Raw genomic sequence first — 15,939 nt, forward strand, 5'->3', positions numbered from 1 at the left:
TTATCGTATGGCCTTCAACAATGGGCCGCGAAAACCCCTACTGTACAGTCAGTTATAAATGGCCCAAGCATGACAAAACGTGGGAAATGCAAAAGAGAAAAAACAACGACCTGCTTTATTTCAGTTATGTCCATTCTCCTTTGATCAACGTTTCTGACCTTACGGTGATCTAGTTTTACCGTAGACGGTAGCTATCACATTGGCAAACATGACAGTAGAATACTGCTGTTCAAAAGTCATTGAGAGAAAACAAGAACGGGTTACAAACTAAAACCTAGGGAAAACCTATAGGAGGAAAACAAGATCAAACATTCATCTCCTTATTTATGTTATTATAAAATTGAGAATGGAAATGGGGAATGTGTCAAAGAGACAACAAACCGACCATAGACAACAGCAGAAGGTCCCGCACCCGGAAGCGTCCTTCAGCTGGCCCCTAAACAGATATATATATATACTAGTTCAGTGATAATGAACGCCATACTAAACTCCAAATTGTACACAAGAAACTAGAATTAAAATAATACAAGACTAACAAAGGCCAGAGGCTCCTGACTTGGGACAGGCGAAAAAATGCGGCGGGGTTAAACATGTATATGAGATCTCAACCCTCCCCGTTTACCTCTAGCTAAGCCAATGCAGAAAAGTAAACGTATAACAATACGCACATTAATATTCAGTTCAAGAGAATTCCGAGTCTGATGTCAGAAGATGTAACCAATGGAAATAAACAAAATGACAATAATACATAAATAACAACAGACTACTAGCAGTTAACTGACATGCCAGCTTCAGACTTCAATTAAACTGATTGAAAGATTATGTCTTCATCATATGAATATCAGGCACAATCCTTCCAATTAGGGTTTTAGTATCATACCATCATAAGATATATGAGAAGAACATAACCCGTGTCATGCCAACAACTGGTTTTAAATTTAAATAAATGTGTTTAGTTCCGATGCAAAGACCCTAAAAGTGAATCAATATTAACCCAAAATATGCAATCTTTAATGACCTGACAACAGTATCGTAACTATATCCCTTCTTAATAAGTCTATTTCAAGGTGTTGTTAGCTTCTGAGGTGAATACTGACATTTTTGTGCTTTGTAAAGAATATTTCCATAAAATATTGGATGTGAAATACCTGAAAGTATACTGAAGAAGTCTGCATGTTGAGCTATATTTACGAATGATGTCCTTATACCGATGATAAAATTGAGAAAATGTTTTGACTAGTTTGTGATATCGAAAACCCTGGTGTAACAATTTTTCAGTAATACATAATTTTCTCTCGTTAAAATCTAAAACATTGTTACATACACGAGCGAATCGTACAAGTTGAGATATATATATAAACACCGTAAGATGATGGCAAGGGAACGTCACCATCTAAAAATGGATAATTAACGATAGGAAATCAGAAATCATCTCTATTATCATAAATTTTAGTATTAAGCTTTCCGTTAATGATAATTTTTATAGATATCAAGATCGAGGAAAGGGCAGTGGTCATTGTTAGTATTAGCTTTATTTAAAGTAAGTTCAACAGGATAAATTTCTTTAGTATACATACTGAAGTCGTCATTATTGAGAGCCAAAATATCATCCAAATATCTTAAAGTTATGGTGGCCGGATGCGGCCATTTCGCCTTTTCGCGTTTTCACGTTTTCTCCTTTCACTTTCACGGGAAATCGAGAATCGAGCAATTGGGAAATCGGGAAATCGAAAAATCGAGAAAGCGAAATCGAGAAATCGGGAAATCGGGAAATCGAGAAATGGAGAAAGCGAAATCGAGAAATCAAGAAAGCGAAAACGCGAAAACGCGAAAGCGAAAACGCGAAAACGGGAAATGAAATAGATTTCTCGATTTCGCTTTCTCGATTTCTCGATTTCCCGATTTCCCGATTTCCCGATTTCCCGATTTCTCGATTTCTCGATTTCTCGATTTCGCTTTCTCGATTTCTCGATTTCCCGATTTCCCGATTTCTCGATTTCTCAATTTCGCGTGAAATTGAAAGGAGAAAACGCGAAAACGCGAAAAGGCGAAATGGCCGCATCCGGCCACCATATTATTAAATTTGTGTATCAGATGTTGTTTTGATGGGTCTTTGCTGATTTTTATCATAAATTGTAACTCATAGCAATACAAAAAAGGTCCTCAATAAATGGTGCACAGTTAGTTCCTATAGGAATTCCGATAACCTGACGATATACTGAATCTCCAAAGCGAACAAAAATGTTATCTAGTAAAAATTCAAGGGTAGTTATAGTATCAAAGCATGTCCAATTGACATAGTTTTTTTTGTTTATTGCTACTAAAAAATGACCTAAAAGAGTTTGAACATATATATTCACATTCTAACTTTTTAATTTCCAATTTAATTAAGTGTGTGAATGTTTTCTTAATGAGAATGTGAGGCAATGTGGTATATAGGGTAGAAAAATCAAAACTTTTAACAGATTCAAAATCACCAATATAAGCATGCAATTTATCAAGTACTTCCAACGAGTTCTTGACACTCCAAAAGTAATTAATTCCACTGCTTTCGAACTTGCCTTATTTGAACAATTTATTATCAGGTTTTTGATTGTACCAAGTGTACTTGTAAGAAGAATAGATAATTTAGTAGTGGAACAATGGCTTGAAGACGAAATAAATCTATATTTGTAATATTTGTAAGGTGTTTTGTGTAGCTTCGGAAGACAATACATAGTTGTGACTTTCATTGTTTTTGGTTCTGCTTGTAAAGCGGTAGCTAAAAGTTTATGTTTGATACAGATGTCGTTTTCTGAAAATGGAGTCAGTTGGAATGTTGGTGAATTGGTGATTTCTTTTTGTAGAACCTAAATGTAAAATTTACGTCAAACAATAATAATGTTATTAGCAGCTTTATCGGCCGGGACAAAACAAATTCCTTGGTTAGTTCTTTTAGTTTATGTTTGATACGAGAAATATGTTTATTGTGGTTATTGTTAAGAGTAAAATGTTCTTTAAAATGTTGAATACGTATATCAACTATGTTCATCACTGATTTAAAAAAAGAATCCAAAGATGTTTTGCTAGCTAGCTTTTTCCCGTTTTATCCATTTCAAACAATAAGTACGGAGTGAGTCGTGGATGATATTACGATACTCATTCATTATACATGTATGTATATCCGACATAGTCCTATATATAGTGCTGTAGACTAAATACACAGCAAATCAAGGTTGTTCAAAACTTCCATTTCTTGTACACAGATCTAGAAATATTCAAGCACCAAGTCTTGTGAAACCATGCAATACTAACTAAAACACCTGACATTTTAACACGTAGTTATAGATATCTAAAGCAGTTATGTATATGTTAAACCTGTTTTAAAACTTGCAGAGAAAAAAAATCGTGTTTTCTTCCGAAAAATACAATCATGACGTCTTTACACTAAATCCATTGGATGTTGGATGTGTACGGATTGATAGTTTAGTCTTAGATGCATGATTTTTTTTATTAGTTGTGAGTGGTTTTGAAATAGCTGTCAGATAACTGCGAGTACTCTCAGATCTGTTCCTAGTGGCTTTTTGTTGTCGGGATGTACAAGTACCCGGCAACGTCTACTTGTATTTTTGTCCATCTGATTAGTTAAGCCTTTTTCAGCTGATTTTTATAGTTCGTTCTTATGTTGTACTGTTTTACCACTGTCCCGAGTTAGGGGAGGGTTGGGACTCCGCTAACATGTTTAACCCCGTCACATTATTTATGTATGTGCCTGTCCCAAGTCAGGAGCCTGTAATTCAGTGGTTGTCGTTTGTTTATGTGTTACATATTTGTTTCGTTCATTTTTTATATAAATAAGGCCGTTATTTTTTCTCGTTTGGATTGTTTTACATTGTCATTTCGGGGCCTTTTATAGCTGACTATGCGGTATGGCCGTACGGTGACCTATAGTTGTTTTTCGTTCATTTTTTTTTTATATAAATAAGCCCGTTAGTTTTCTCGTTTGAATTGTTTTACATTGTCATATCGGGGCCTTTTATAGCTGACTATGCGGTATGGGTTTTGCTCATTGTTGAAGGCCGTACGGTGACCTATAGTTGTTAATGTCTGTGTCATTTTGGTCTCTTGTGGACAGTTGTCTCATTGGCAATCATATCATATCTTCTTTTTTATAAAACACGTCCATCGGGTGTAGTGTGATGACGTCTTATTAATTTGTGAAAAGACAATATAAAGTTGGCTTAAAACGATTAAAGACCAAGTCGAACGAGGAAAGAATATGCTAGACAATGTTTTATTTGTTTTTATTTAATGTAGTCATTTGACATGGTTTACTGACATATTTCATTACAAGCGAAACTGTTAAGTCTTGAATACTGACTGGCAATATGGAATATATAAAACTCTCTAAAGAAGTACGAAACCCTGGAACATATCTAGTGTCCGGATACTGGCAACAAATGGCGTCCTCAATTGCGTCAATTACTTGCGCGATGTCTTTATTGGCAGTTAAATCTAGTATATTTTCCTTTATTTTAACAAGAAAATCGTTGAAATAATGTTCTCCATATGCATTTTTAATCTCGTCTGGACACTTTTCCCATATCTCCTTGTTTTGTGCGATGATAACATTTTCATCAGTTATATTTGTTCTGTAAAAATATCATAAACAATTATTGACACGTGTAAATTTACTAGTACTCATTGATAGCATGTATACATAAAGTTTAAAATGAAAGAACGTCCAAGGAAGAAATTAAGCTCAAAAAGTCTGACATTCAGCAAATTTTGTTTAACTCAGATAACCGTATGTTTAAATCGGAAGGGAACACGTATAACAGATTACGTATAATAATCCACCAAGGTTTGCCGAGTGGCAAAATTGACTCAGTTATCGATCATCAGTTTAACCATGATAACTTGTGTTGTTTTGATTACAGGTACATTGTACATATCGTTTATTTTTGCTTGTCTTGGTAATATCTATACATGCTGGATAATTAGCCTTTCAAAGTTTACAACCGGTTTCCACATTTACAAAAGAACTCAGTTTACATTTACCTTAAATATTGCCATTTGGTCAATCAATTTAAGATATATACCAAACCACTTTTCGTCGATTCCAACAAGACTTTTGTAGCTATAATGACCTAGACTGGATACTTTATATACTTACTTGTACATACTTGGTTCTATTGTGATGACCTTGACATTAAACTTGTTCATTTCTCTTCTGAGACATTCTGAAAATCCTATTATACCAAACTTCGTGGCAGTGTATGCTGAGAAACCTGGTAAACCATTCCTTCCTGGAAATTAAAACAGTGTGTATAGGGACAGGTAGAATGTTTTTATTTTGCATGATTTTAATTGTCATTAACAACATGTCGAGCATCTTTGCTAGCCAATGGTTACGATCCGGTCCGCCCCTTTAAAGTGGGACTGGATCGGAATTCTTGGCTAGCAAAGATGCTCGTCAAGATGCTCGTCGAGCACCAGTAATTGAGAAGGAACCGACAGACGACATGCAGATAGCTTATATGTTGTTTTTCTTTATGTGTGAAGTATGCAAAGTTGTCTCGTTCATTCTGATTGTCTTTTGAGTGTCTGAATAATAATTCAAAAATGGCTTTTCACGTCAGAGTTCATGCAAAAATGTGTCCGTTAAAGCCTTTGCTGAACGATTTGAAATTACAAATAAAAGACTGCATGATTGAGAATTAAAAAAAAATAAACGTGTTAATTGACAACCTTACCAGGCCAGTACTGAATTGTAGGATAAGATAAATATTTTTATATATTTAAATCTCGTATGAAATTTTCAATAACACGACAATATTCGTTAAGATAATATGTAATATTTTAAATTTTAACGCGTGTTACATTACCAGCCAGACTTGCAACAGTGACAACACGACCTTGAGTTTTTCTGACGAGCGGTAGAAAGGCTTTGGTCACTCTGATTACACCTGTTAGATTCACGTCAATCATGCGTTGATATACATCTAATGGACACCATTCACATTCGACATAAGATGCTACACCTGCATTGTTAATAACAGCCCATAAACCTACAAAAATAGAAGAAATGTTTAATTGGTTTTCAACATTCGTAGCATCAATAACACATTATTGTGTGTTTGTTCATTGGCTTTGCCTGGTGTGTGAATATATATAAAAGTATAGTAACGTCAACCTCGTTTAACCAAAAATTATTTACTTTAAATACCTCTAGAAGCATTTTTGACCAATCATGTTAACGTATTTCATAATATGCAAATCATATAAGAACTCTAGTAACACATATATATTTGTATTGTTCTTGACGTTTGTCTTTCGACCATTGTTGTTTTGATTTCTATGTTCTCTGATCGACAAGTCTGTGTTCCTGGTTTGATGTAGTCTGTTGTGCAATCCAATTAACTTTTACATAACGGCGGCATTTTGGCAAGTTTGGATTGGTTGGTTTTTTTTTTTGTTTTTTTTTTTGGGGGGGGGGGGGGGGGGGTCTCAGTCTAAATGATATAACTCGGCTAAAAGTTTGAGTACTGACATATTTGCACGAACCTTTATCTTGAATTGTATCTGTGACAAACTTTAATGCATCTGAGACATCTTGTTCTTTGGTTACATCTATTTGTACTGGATGCACACTTTTTGAGAAGTTTGCAAGTTCTTTTGCACCTACTCCGTTGATATCTAAACAACCAGCAAACACCCGGAATCCTATAGTGCTCAATTGTTTGGCTATATGGTATCCAAAGCCTCTATCACATCCTTAAAGAAAGTATGTCCGTCAATTTGAAAATATAATGTTTTGTAATTTTTCCCCACTGCCCTGTTTTTTTCTACTTTTCCCAAGACCAATTCCCGCCTTTTATCAAACATTCCTTTTTAACCTACCGTCTGTATATCACAACTCACTAGAGAGCGTCGGGAAAACACATTTGCGATATATACATTATAACCTATTAATCATGAATCAACCAATACGTGTTTACATTTGTCCATTTAGGGAGCATAGAGAGCGTACGTATGCTGACCTTTTATTTGAAAATATATAAATTTTAGCATAAAATCGTCCTATTTTATTTCTCTCGCTTAAAAGGAATTATACATCTCCAAACATTGATTGAGACCGTTATAAAACAGACATAACAAACATACTGTCTGTGCATGAGTATTGAATTGCAATACACAGTCCACTACCGGATAAAAATTCATTGTAATGGAACGAAATTCTAACTTGATCTATTATAACATGTCCTGGTGTAACTACATAAAATAACCAACAAACCTACAACTAAATTCTTTAAACATTTTACTATAAAAAGAAAAGGAAAAAAAATGTCATTTATCTAAACTACAATGACTTTTAAAAAAATGAGTTGTTTCCCTTTGAACAGAACTCTAGTAATTTAAAATAAGTATATCATCAAAAATTTAAAACTAGGTAAAGGGCTGTAACACAGACAGACAGACAGACAGACAGACAGACAGACAGACAGACAGACAGACAGACAGACAGACAGACAAGATCTCGAAATTTGTTTTCTGTCAGAAACCTATAATATGTAAAAAATTAGATAACAATCCAAATTCAGACAGTATCAAGCTTGAATATTGTGTCCAAATTTGCCCCGTTGAAATGTTCAGGGTTCAACCTCTGGTCGTATTAGGCTGCGCTCAGCGAAGCATTTTATATAAAAAGTTAAACTACGGGTCAAGAAATAGCACCACAACAGTGAATTTAAAAATAGCATACCTGTTAAAAATACTGATTTGCCATTTATTACTTTGATTTTCCTGTTTCGTCTGAGTTTGTAAACAAATATAAGAAGACTAACGAAAAGTATGATAATAAGAATCACTCCATAAACACAAATATGCATAGCGCAGTCATAAAATATGCTTCACTTGATAGTTAATATGCATAACTTGTTATTGTAGTTGTAACGAGAACGACCGAGTAGTAACGATTGTTAATTGATTAATCTTTTGATAAATAGTCATCCATTGACCAATCAGAACCTTTTCAGAAAGTCATGTTTTATCTTATGCTTTATTTGGTTTTCCGATAGACCTGTGACGGATTTTTCTCGGAGACGGACTTTTTATTTTATTTTTTTTTATCAGACGAGTGCTCTCCCCTTGAAAAATGGCATCGCCTTCTCCAGATCCAACATTTACAAAAGAAGAAATAAAAAGGAACTTATTCAAATCACCAAATGTCGAAGCAGATAGAATGACAGGTAAATCTATTATCCACATCATGGACTTTTTTTTAACTTATACGTCTTTGTCCAAAACAAACAGTTTTTATTCCGTATAAGTTGTGTTTTAATGTTTATAAAGACACTCGGATAATTTTATGTGTAAATAGAAGAGTTTTACTGTATATTTTAACCGTTGGACAATAACTTTTAAAATATATCCACCATATATTTTAATATGTAAATAGTACTTTTACTTGGAGATAATCCTTGGTGTTCCTTAAAAAGTAGTCGGAGATTACTCTGACGTCCAACAGCTGTTTTGCCAGACAAGTTGGGGCCGTGGGACGTCAGAGCTTGTCCCATATCAAAAAGTGGATATTTGCCCACCCATAATAGATGCGCTGCTTCGTCGATTCTGGTGCCGATTGAGGGCCTTGGAATTATATAAATCGGGCATCAATCTGTTCATTTTTCATTTATCTCTTCATTTATGTAAGTTTCACCTACCTGCCAACCTTTATTTTTCCATATTTTAACAGTTTTCACAGTTTTTTTAAGTAAAATTTATGCAGATTGAATTGGTCCACTTCATCTTTTATATAGAAAGTATGAAAAAAAATTTAATTGTGGAACTCTGATTATTTTCACGATAATAGCCCAAAAATAGGTAAAAATCGATGAAAAATGGGAAAATCATCAAAATTGGACATTTTCAAAGGGCTGTAGCAAAAAAAGAAGTGCACCACCATACTATTTTTTCTTCACCAATTATTTTGCTACAGTCTGTGGCTCCTCAGAGGTGTACATCCTTAAATTGGGGTCTAAGCTATTCCTAATAATTATGACGTCTGGCAAGGCTATTTTAATTTTTTTTTCTGGGACACCTAAATTAAAATAGCCTTGCCAGACGTTATTATTATTTGGACTAGGTTTAAGTGTGACACGGGATAGAGGATTTTTTTGTAAGCGTGACACATGAAAGTCAAATAATTATGTCATAAAAACAGAAAATGAAGTCTAGCGGGACACGGGAAATTACAAAAAAATGATAATTGCTTATGTACATTGTGTTAGGCCAACCTTAAAAATATGTTTGTTTGCAGTTTTCCGACTACCTTCAGACTGAAGGGTCGGTAGGTAGGAAAAATATTTTATTTTATCAGCCAAAATACAGTTTAAACAAGCAGTTACACTAAACCAAGTTTCTTGTGAAGAAAAAAAAAAAACATTTTAAAAACAACAAACACTGGACATGCTGAAAACCAACATCAAATGAACAGGCATTTTCAGATAAAAAACTTTTTAACCAAAACTGAAACTTTAACATAGTGTCATTATCCAATTTATGACATAAAATACATGAAATATGGTATAATTATTAAATACTGGAACACTTATAAAGAAGGAATGTCATTATGACTAGAACTGTTTTAAAGAAATATATTCAGACATGTATGCTTCTTGACTAGAATGTTTTCATGAGTAGAGTATTTTCATCAGAAAAATGATCTATATTAAAGATTTATAAGACAATGTATTAAAGAGTGTATTTTTAATAAAAAAAATAACCATTGAATCTTCCTCAATTGAAAAATAGCCAACTTGAAAAAAAAGTTTTCAGACATTCGACTGTTTTCATATTTCTAACAATATTTAATTATATGTGATAAGGTTATATTTTTGCCAGGCTTTAATGAAAACCAAAGAAATCTAAAGTTTGGGGTGAAATCCATATATAGCACCCCATTAAAAGTAAATGGTCTGTACTGAAATGTTTTTAATGCATAAAAAAAATTGGCAGCATATATATATATATATAGCTCCTAAGGACATGTTTTAATTGAATTCACACAGGCCACACAGTTTGGGTATATTTAATATTGTACATGTTGTAAGAAAGAATAATTGCAATGAGTGGGGCAGCCCCCCTTATCCTAAAGGAGCATACTCATTGCAATCGACAGGTTTTTGCTGTCATACATGTACATGGTGTACTTTGGCCACCAAGTAAAATTAAGTTTTTTCATCAACATAAATATACCTAAACAAGTCTGTCATTTTCTGACTTACATTGACTTGGATAAGTCTAAAATTGAAAACACGTTTTTAATGGATACATTGTACATGTTTTCTTTAAATCAAAAACAAAAATTGACTTGTTTGTGTCTGAGCTCTGACTCTCTGTATATATGATACATGTGAATGGATATGAAATGAACTTGTGTGTTTTGATTGACTATAAATACATGAAATAGGTGTCGATGTGCCGATTTGTCTTGTTCCCTGACCTCTAGTCCAAATAATTATAACGTCTGGCAAGGCTATTTTAATTTTTCCTTGGACACCTTCCTACTCCTATGCTTCCTTTTAATTGACTAAATAGCCTTGCCAGATGTCATTATTATTTGGACTACTTTAACTCATGACTTTTTTTCTTGGATGCCAGGAGTATTGCCATATATATAAATAATTTTTTCCATTTTTAAATCAAAGAGAATTTTTTTTGGTGTATAAACATATGAAAAAATATCTTAGTTCATGTAATACTTCAACTAGAATTTGTACAAAAAAAGGGTGCATACATGTAGATTGCGAACAGACCTAGGGGCAAACGTGTATTGGGCAAGAACGAAACTGATACCCTTTAAATACAATACAGGAAAAGAACATGTATATAGACTTTAATACATGCACATGTTATTTACATTGTTGATATAAAAAATTCAAGAATGTTCAGAATACATTGTAACTGAAAGGGGGAGGTTCAGGAGTATCATTTTGTGACATGTGTACCAGTTTTAACTTTTTTGTTTGACCATTGGGTACATACAATGATGTACATGCACCATTAAAAATAATGAATTTACATCATGTACATTAGTAGGTTTTATTAACATGATTAAGATGAAAAGGAGTATGCATACATGACCATTACTTTAATTTTCTTATCCCAATTTGCATGATTTGTTAACAACAAATACCAAACAAATAAATAAGAAATATTTCAGTGTAATTAATTATGATGTAGGATATAAAAAAAAAATGAATAGATCATTAATTTAATACCCTTTTATTTTCAGATAGCAGTTCAGCCTTGTCTTTAATGAATAGGTTACAGATAGATTATGAAATTGAAATGAGTAGAAAATTAATGCAAAAAGGTATATATATACATATATAGTTTTTACTAAGCATCCAAAAATACCATTGACAGTTCATTACAAATGTACTTATTAAAATATCTGACTTTTCTCAACTGATTATGATCAATGTATGAGATGTATTCTCAGCAAAATAATATTTAAAAAAAACTTATATTCATGTACATGTTGATTTTCTTGTTGAGCAAAGAGATTTTTTATTCATTTAAAATTAAGATCTCAAAGAAAGATTTAGAGCTTAGATATACATTTAGGAAGATGTCATTGTGGTATGAGTGCCAATGAGACAACATGGACAAATCTTCATCCAAATAACAATTTATTAAAGTAAACCATTTTAGGTCAATGTACGGTCTTCAACATGGAGCCTTGGCTCACACTGAATAACAAGCTATAAACATGATAAAGGGCCCCAAAATTACTAGTGTAAAACCAGTTAAACGGGAAACCAACAGTCTAATCTATATAACAAGAGGCTGTCACAACGACAGCAAACCGGATTTATTAATATTTATTTGTGTCCTGGCAATATCACAAGAACCATTACTGATGAATGGTGAAAGTGAAAATCGTCAATATCAAATTTGACCTCCATTTTATCATCAGTATCAACATATTAAAATTTGAAAAGCTTAGATTGAATGGTTCATGAGTAAATGCAACAACGTGAATGAAAACGCCATTTTACAATCTTTCAAGAACCATAACGCCTGAACGGTAAAAGTCAAAATCGTCATTATTGAACTTGACCTCTATTTTGTCATCAGTAACAACATTTAAAAATTTCAAAAGCTTTGGTTGAATGGTTCATGAGAAAATGCACGGACACGACTGGAAACACCATTTTTCAATCTTTCAAGAACCATAACTCCTGAACGGTGAAAGTCAAAATCGTCATTATTTAACTTGACCTCTATTTTGTCATCAGTTACAACATATTAAAATTTGGGAAGCTTTGGTAGAACAGTTCATGCGTAAATGCACGGACACAACTGGAAACTCCATTTTTCAATCTTTCAAGAACCATAACTCCTGAACGGTAAAGGTCAAAATCGTCATTATTGAACTTGACCTCCATTTTGTCATCAGTAACAACATATTAAAATTTGGGAAGCTTTGGTAGAACAGTTCATGCGTAAATGCACGGACACGACTGAAAACTCCATTTTTCAATCTTTCAAGAACCATAACTCCTGAACGGTAAAAGTCAAAATCGCCATTATTGAACTTGACCTTCATTTAGTTGTCAGTAACAACATATTAAAATTTTAAAAGCTTTGGCTGAACGGTTCATGAGTTAATGCACGGACAACATTTGATTGCCGCCCGCCCGACTGCCCGGCCGCTCGCCGTACATCCCCAAATCAATAACCGATATTTTTGTCACAAAAATCCGATTAAAAAACAAGAAACATGCCTTGTTGTTGATGTTGTTGGGTGCTGTATACATGTATCATATTAGTTTATTGTTTTGTAAATAATTAACTCTGTATGTTTCTCCTTGTTTTACATTTGTCTAGTGAGTGCCTCATATAGATTGCTATGTGGGGCCTAAATTAATATATTGTTAGTTTCCCCAATCTCGACCCTGCCAAGCCAGGTGAGGGTAGGTACATGTAGGTACTGAAATAATTTTATTTTTCCAAAAAGCTTGAACATCATCAGAAATGAATAAAATAATATTTGACTTAGTTTTGACAATAAAATTTTATGAGAAACACCATTTTTGCAGGGTCAGTCGGGATTGGAGAGACAAACAATATTTTATTTAAGAACTGGTACATTGTATAGGGTCAGCTACTTTGTTATGGTCTGTACATACATTTTGTACAGTGACTTATAGTAGTTGTTAACTTCTTCATCATTTTGTGATTAGTCTCTTGTAAGAAGCTGTCTCTAATTTTTGTGCTATTTTCACATTTCTTGATCAGTGTCAGAAAAATATTTCTCCTCACTAGTGAAATATCTGTTCTCCGCAAATGATTAGTCAAAATTTTTTGTTTTCTGCTGAATTTTTCTATTGTGACATCATGAAAAAAGGTGACCATGCCTGATGACGTCGCATATAAAGAACACAAGTTTCTAAAAAATCTTTGAAAAAGAAGGAGAAAAATCATTATAGAAACAGATTTTAATTATTTAAAAAGTTGGCAAGCCTCTCGCTTTAAATAATAAAATTTAACTGTCTCGAGTGGAGAAATATCGTAATACACTTGTTTCAGTGTAAGAATCTATATTGACATCTTAACATTTTCTTAAGTTTAGACCAAGCAATGAAAAATATATTGTTAATCGGATATAAAAATCTGTATTTTTTTTCAGACGACATGCATGAGCAGAGACTGAAACAATTACGACAGAAGCTGAAAAATCTAAGTGATGATGATTGGATGTACCCATCAGTGGAAAAATTGCTGGGACTGAGTTAATCAGAAAAAGTTATTACCTTTAAAAAAAAACAGAACAAGCACAAAATGGTCCAAGACCATTGAGCAGTCTACAAATGGAACTGATACGAAAGGTGTCCGATTGAGATCTATAATTACAGGATAACAGTGTACATGTAACTGCAGATTCCACACATTTATTTATATGATGGAGAACTTGTTGTAGAACATGTGAATTAACATGTGGATCTATGTTTTATCATAACAGATCTTAAAAAAACAGATTTACCTTAATATATTATTTTTATATATAAAAGTTTCCATCAATTTGTCTTGATATATTTATTACACATTTTCAGCGATTGGCTTATGCATTGAGTGTTCCTTTAGTATATTTTGACTCTCTTTTTTATCTGACCTATTTGATGTATCAACTTTCACTTCAGTATGAAAATAATGAAGAATGCATTAGGTCAGTGGCAGATCCAGGGGGAGGGTTCCGGGTGTTGGAACCCCACCTTTATTTTTGGACGATCAATGCATTCAATGGGGACATATAGTTAGGACCCCCCCCCCCCCCCTTTTAAAATGGCTGGATCTGCCCCTGCATTAGATACATGTGTCACATCAGTTAATGAATGAAAGCTTACATCAACCATAACAAATAATTGGAGGTGGGGGATAAGTTTTTATACGACCGCAAAAATTGAAAATTTTTTGGTCGTATATTGGTATCCCGTTGGCGTCGTCGTCTGCGTCATTGTCGTCATCGTCCGAATACTTTTAGTTTTCGCACTCTAACTTTAGTAAAAGTGAATAGAAATCTATAAAATTTTAACACAAGGTTTATGACCACAAAAGGAAGGTTGGGATTGATTTTGGGAGTTTTGGTCCCAACATTTTAGGAATTAGGGGCCAAAAAGGGCCCAAATAAGCATTTTCTTGGTTTTCGCACTATAACTTTTGTTTAAGTAAATAGAAATCTATGAAATTTTGACACAAGGTTTATGACCACAAAAGGAAGGTTGGGATTGATTTTGGGAGTTTTGGTTCCAATAGTTAAGGAATCAGGGCCCAAAAAAGGGCCCAAATAAGCATTATTCTTGGTTTTCGCACAATAACTTTAGTATAAGTAAATAGAAATCAATGAAATTTAAACACAATGTTTATGACCACAAAAGGAAGGTTTGGATTGATTTTGGGAGGTGAGGTCCCAACAGTTTAGGAATTAGGGGCCAAAAAGGGGCCCAAATAAGCATTATTCTTGGTTTTCGCACCATAACTTTAGAATAAGTAAATAGAAATCTATGAAATTTAAACACAAGGTTTATGACCAGAAAAGGAAGGTTGGGTTTGATTTTGGGAGTTTTGGTCCCAACAATTTAGGAATAAGGGGCCAAAAGGGTCCAAAATTGAACTTTGTTTGATTTCATCAAAAATTGAATAATTTGGGTTCTTTGATATGCCGAATCTAACTGTGTATGTAGATTCTTAATTTTTGGTCCCGTTTTCAAATTGGTCTACATTAAGGTCCAAAGGGTCCAAAATTAAACTTAGTTTGATTTTAACAAAAAATGAATCCTTGGGGTTCTTTGATATGCTGAATCTAAAAATGTACGTAGATTTTTTATTATTGGCCCAGTTTTCAAGTTGGTCCAAATCGGGGTCCAAAATTAAACTTTGTTTGATTTCATCAAAAATTTGAATAATTGGGGTTCTTTGATATGCCAAATCTAACTGTGTATGTAGATTCTTAATTTTTGGTCCCGTTTTCAAATTGGTCTACATTAAAGTCCAAAGGGTCCAAAATTAAACTAAGTTTGATTTTAACAAAACTTGAATTCTTTGGCTTTTTTGATATGCTGAATCTATACATGTACTTTGGTTTTTGAATATGGGCCCAGTTTTCAATTTGGTTCAAATCAGGATCCAAAATTATTATATTAAGTATTGTGCAATAGCAAGAAATTTTCAATTGCACAGTATTCAGCAATAGCAAGAAATCTTCAATTGCACAGTATTCAGCAATAGCAAGAAATCTTCAATTGCACAGTATTGTCCAATAGCAAGAAATTTTCAATTGCACAGTATTGCACAATAGCAAGAAATCTTCAATTGCACAGTATTGTGCAATAGCAAATATTTTCAATTGCACAGTATCGTGCAATAGCAAGAAATATCTAATTGCACTATATT

The 15,939-nt window shown here is 33.4% G+C and overlaps 2 protein-coding genes across 2 annotated transcripts; one reads left to right on the top strand and one right to left on the bottom strand.

The window, feature by feature from the left end:
- Nucleotides 1–4,266: 4,266 nt before the first annotated feature.
- On the bottom strand, nucleotides 4,267–7,977 carry LOC143044809 (17-beta-hydroxysteroid dehydrogenase type 6-like). Its single transcript, XM_076216979.1, has 5 exons — nucleotides 7,745–7,977; nucleotides 6,547–6,756; nucleotides 5,868–6,050; nucleotides 5,156–5,288; nucleotides 4,267–4,631 (listed from the first exon to the last, which is right to left on the bottom strand). Exons 1-5 carry the CDS (start codon nucleotides 7,869–7,871, stop codon nucleotides 4,274–4,276), a joined length of 1,011 nt encoding a protein of 336 aa, XP_076073094.1. The 5' UTR covers nucleotides 7,872–7,977; the 3' UTR covers nucleotides 4,267–4,273.
- Nucleotides 7,978–8,062: 85 nt separating this feature from the next.
- Nucleotides 8,063–14,070, top strand: LOC143044810 (uncharacterized). Its single transcript, XM_076216980.1, has 3 exons — nucleotides 8,063–8,231; nucleotides 11,276–11,356; nucleotides 13,679–14,070. The coding sequence occupies exons 1-3, from the start codon at nucleotides 8,138–8,140 to the stop codon at nucleotides 13,783–13,785; spliced, it is 282 nt and encodes a 93-aa protein (XP_076073095.1). The 5' UTR covers nucleotides 8,063–8,137; the 3' UTR covers nucleotides 13,786–14,070.
- The last annotated feature ends 1,869 nt before the right edge of the window (nucleotides 14,071–15,939 follow it).

Source organism: Mytilus galloprovincialis, chromosome 9 (genome assembly GCF_965363235.1).
Source record: "Mytilus galloprovincialis chromosome 9, xbMytGall1.hap1.1, whole genome shotgun sequence".
Lineage (NCBI taxonomy): Eukaryota > Metazoa > Mollusca > Bivalvia > Mytilida > Mytilidae > Mytilus > Mytilus galloprovincialis.

What these genes read in the sequence shown, in the direction of transcription:
- LOC143044809 (XM_076216979.1), bottom strand. Translation starts at nt 7,871, where the DNA reads ATGCATATTTGTGTTTATGGAGTGATTCTTATTATCATACTTTTCGTT. An exon ending in CACTGTTGCAAGTCTGGCTG is followed by an intron (nt 5,289 to 5,867) that starts GTAATGTAACAC and finishes TTTAATTTCCAG; the next exon opens with GAAGGAATGGTTTACCAGGT. An exon ending in ATAGAACCAAGTATGTACAA is followed by an intron (nt 4,632 to 5,155) that starts GTAAGTATATAA and finishes ATATTTTTACAG; the next exon opens with AACAAATATAACTGATGAAA.
- LOC143044810 (XM_076216980.1), top strand. Translation starts at nt 8,138, where the DNA reads ATGGCATCGCCTTCTCCAGATCCAACATTTACAAAAGAAGAAATAAAA. An exon ending in CGAAGCAGATAGAATGACAG is followed by an intron (nt 8,232 to 11,275) that starts GTAAATCTATTA and finishes TTTTATTTTCAG; the next exon opens with ATAGCAGTTCAGCCTTGTCT. An exon ending in TAGAAAATTAATGCAAAAAG is followed by an intron (nt 11,357 to 13,678) that starts GTATATATATAC and finishes ATTTTTTTTCAG; the next exon opens with ACGACATGCATGAGCAGAGA.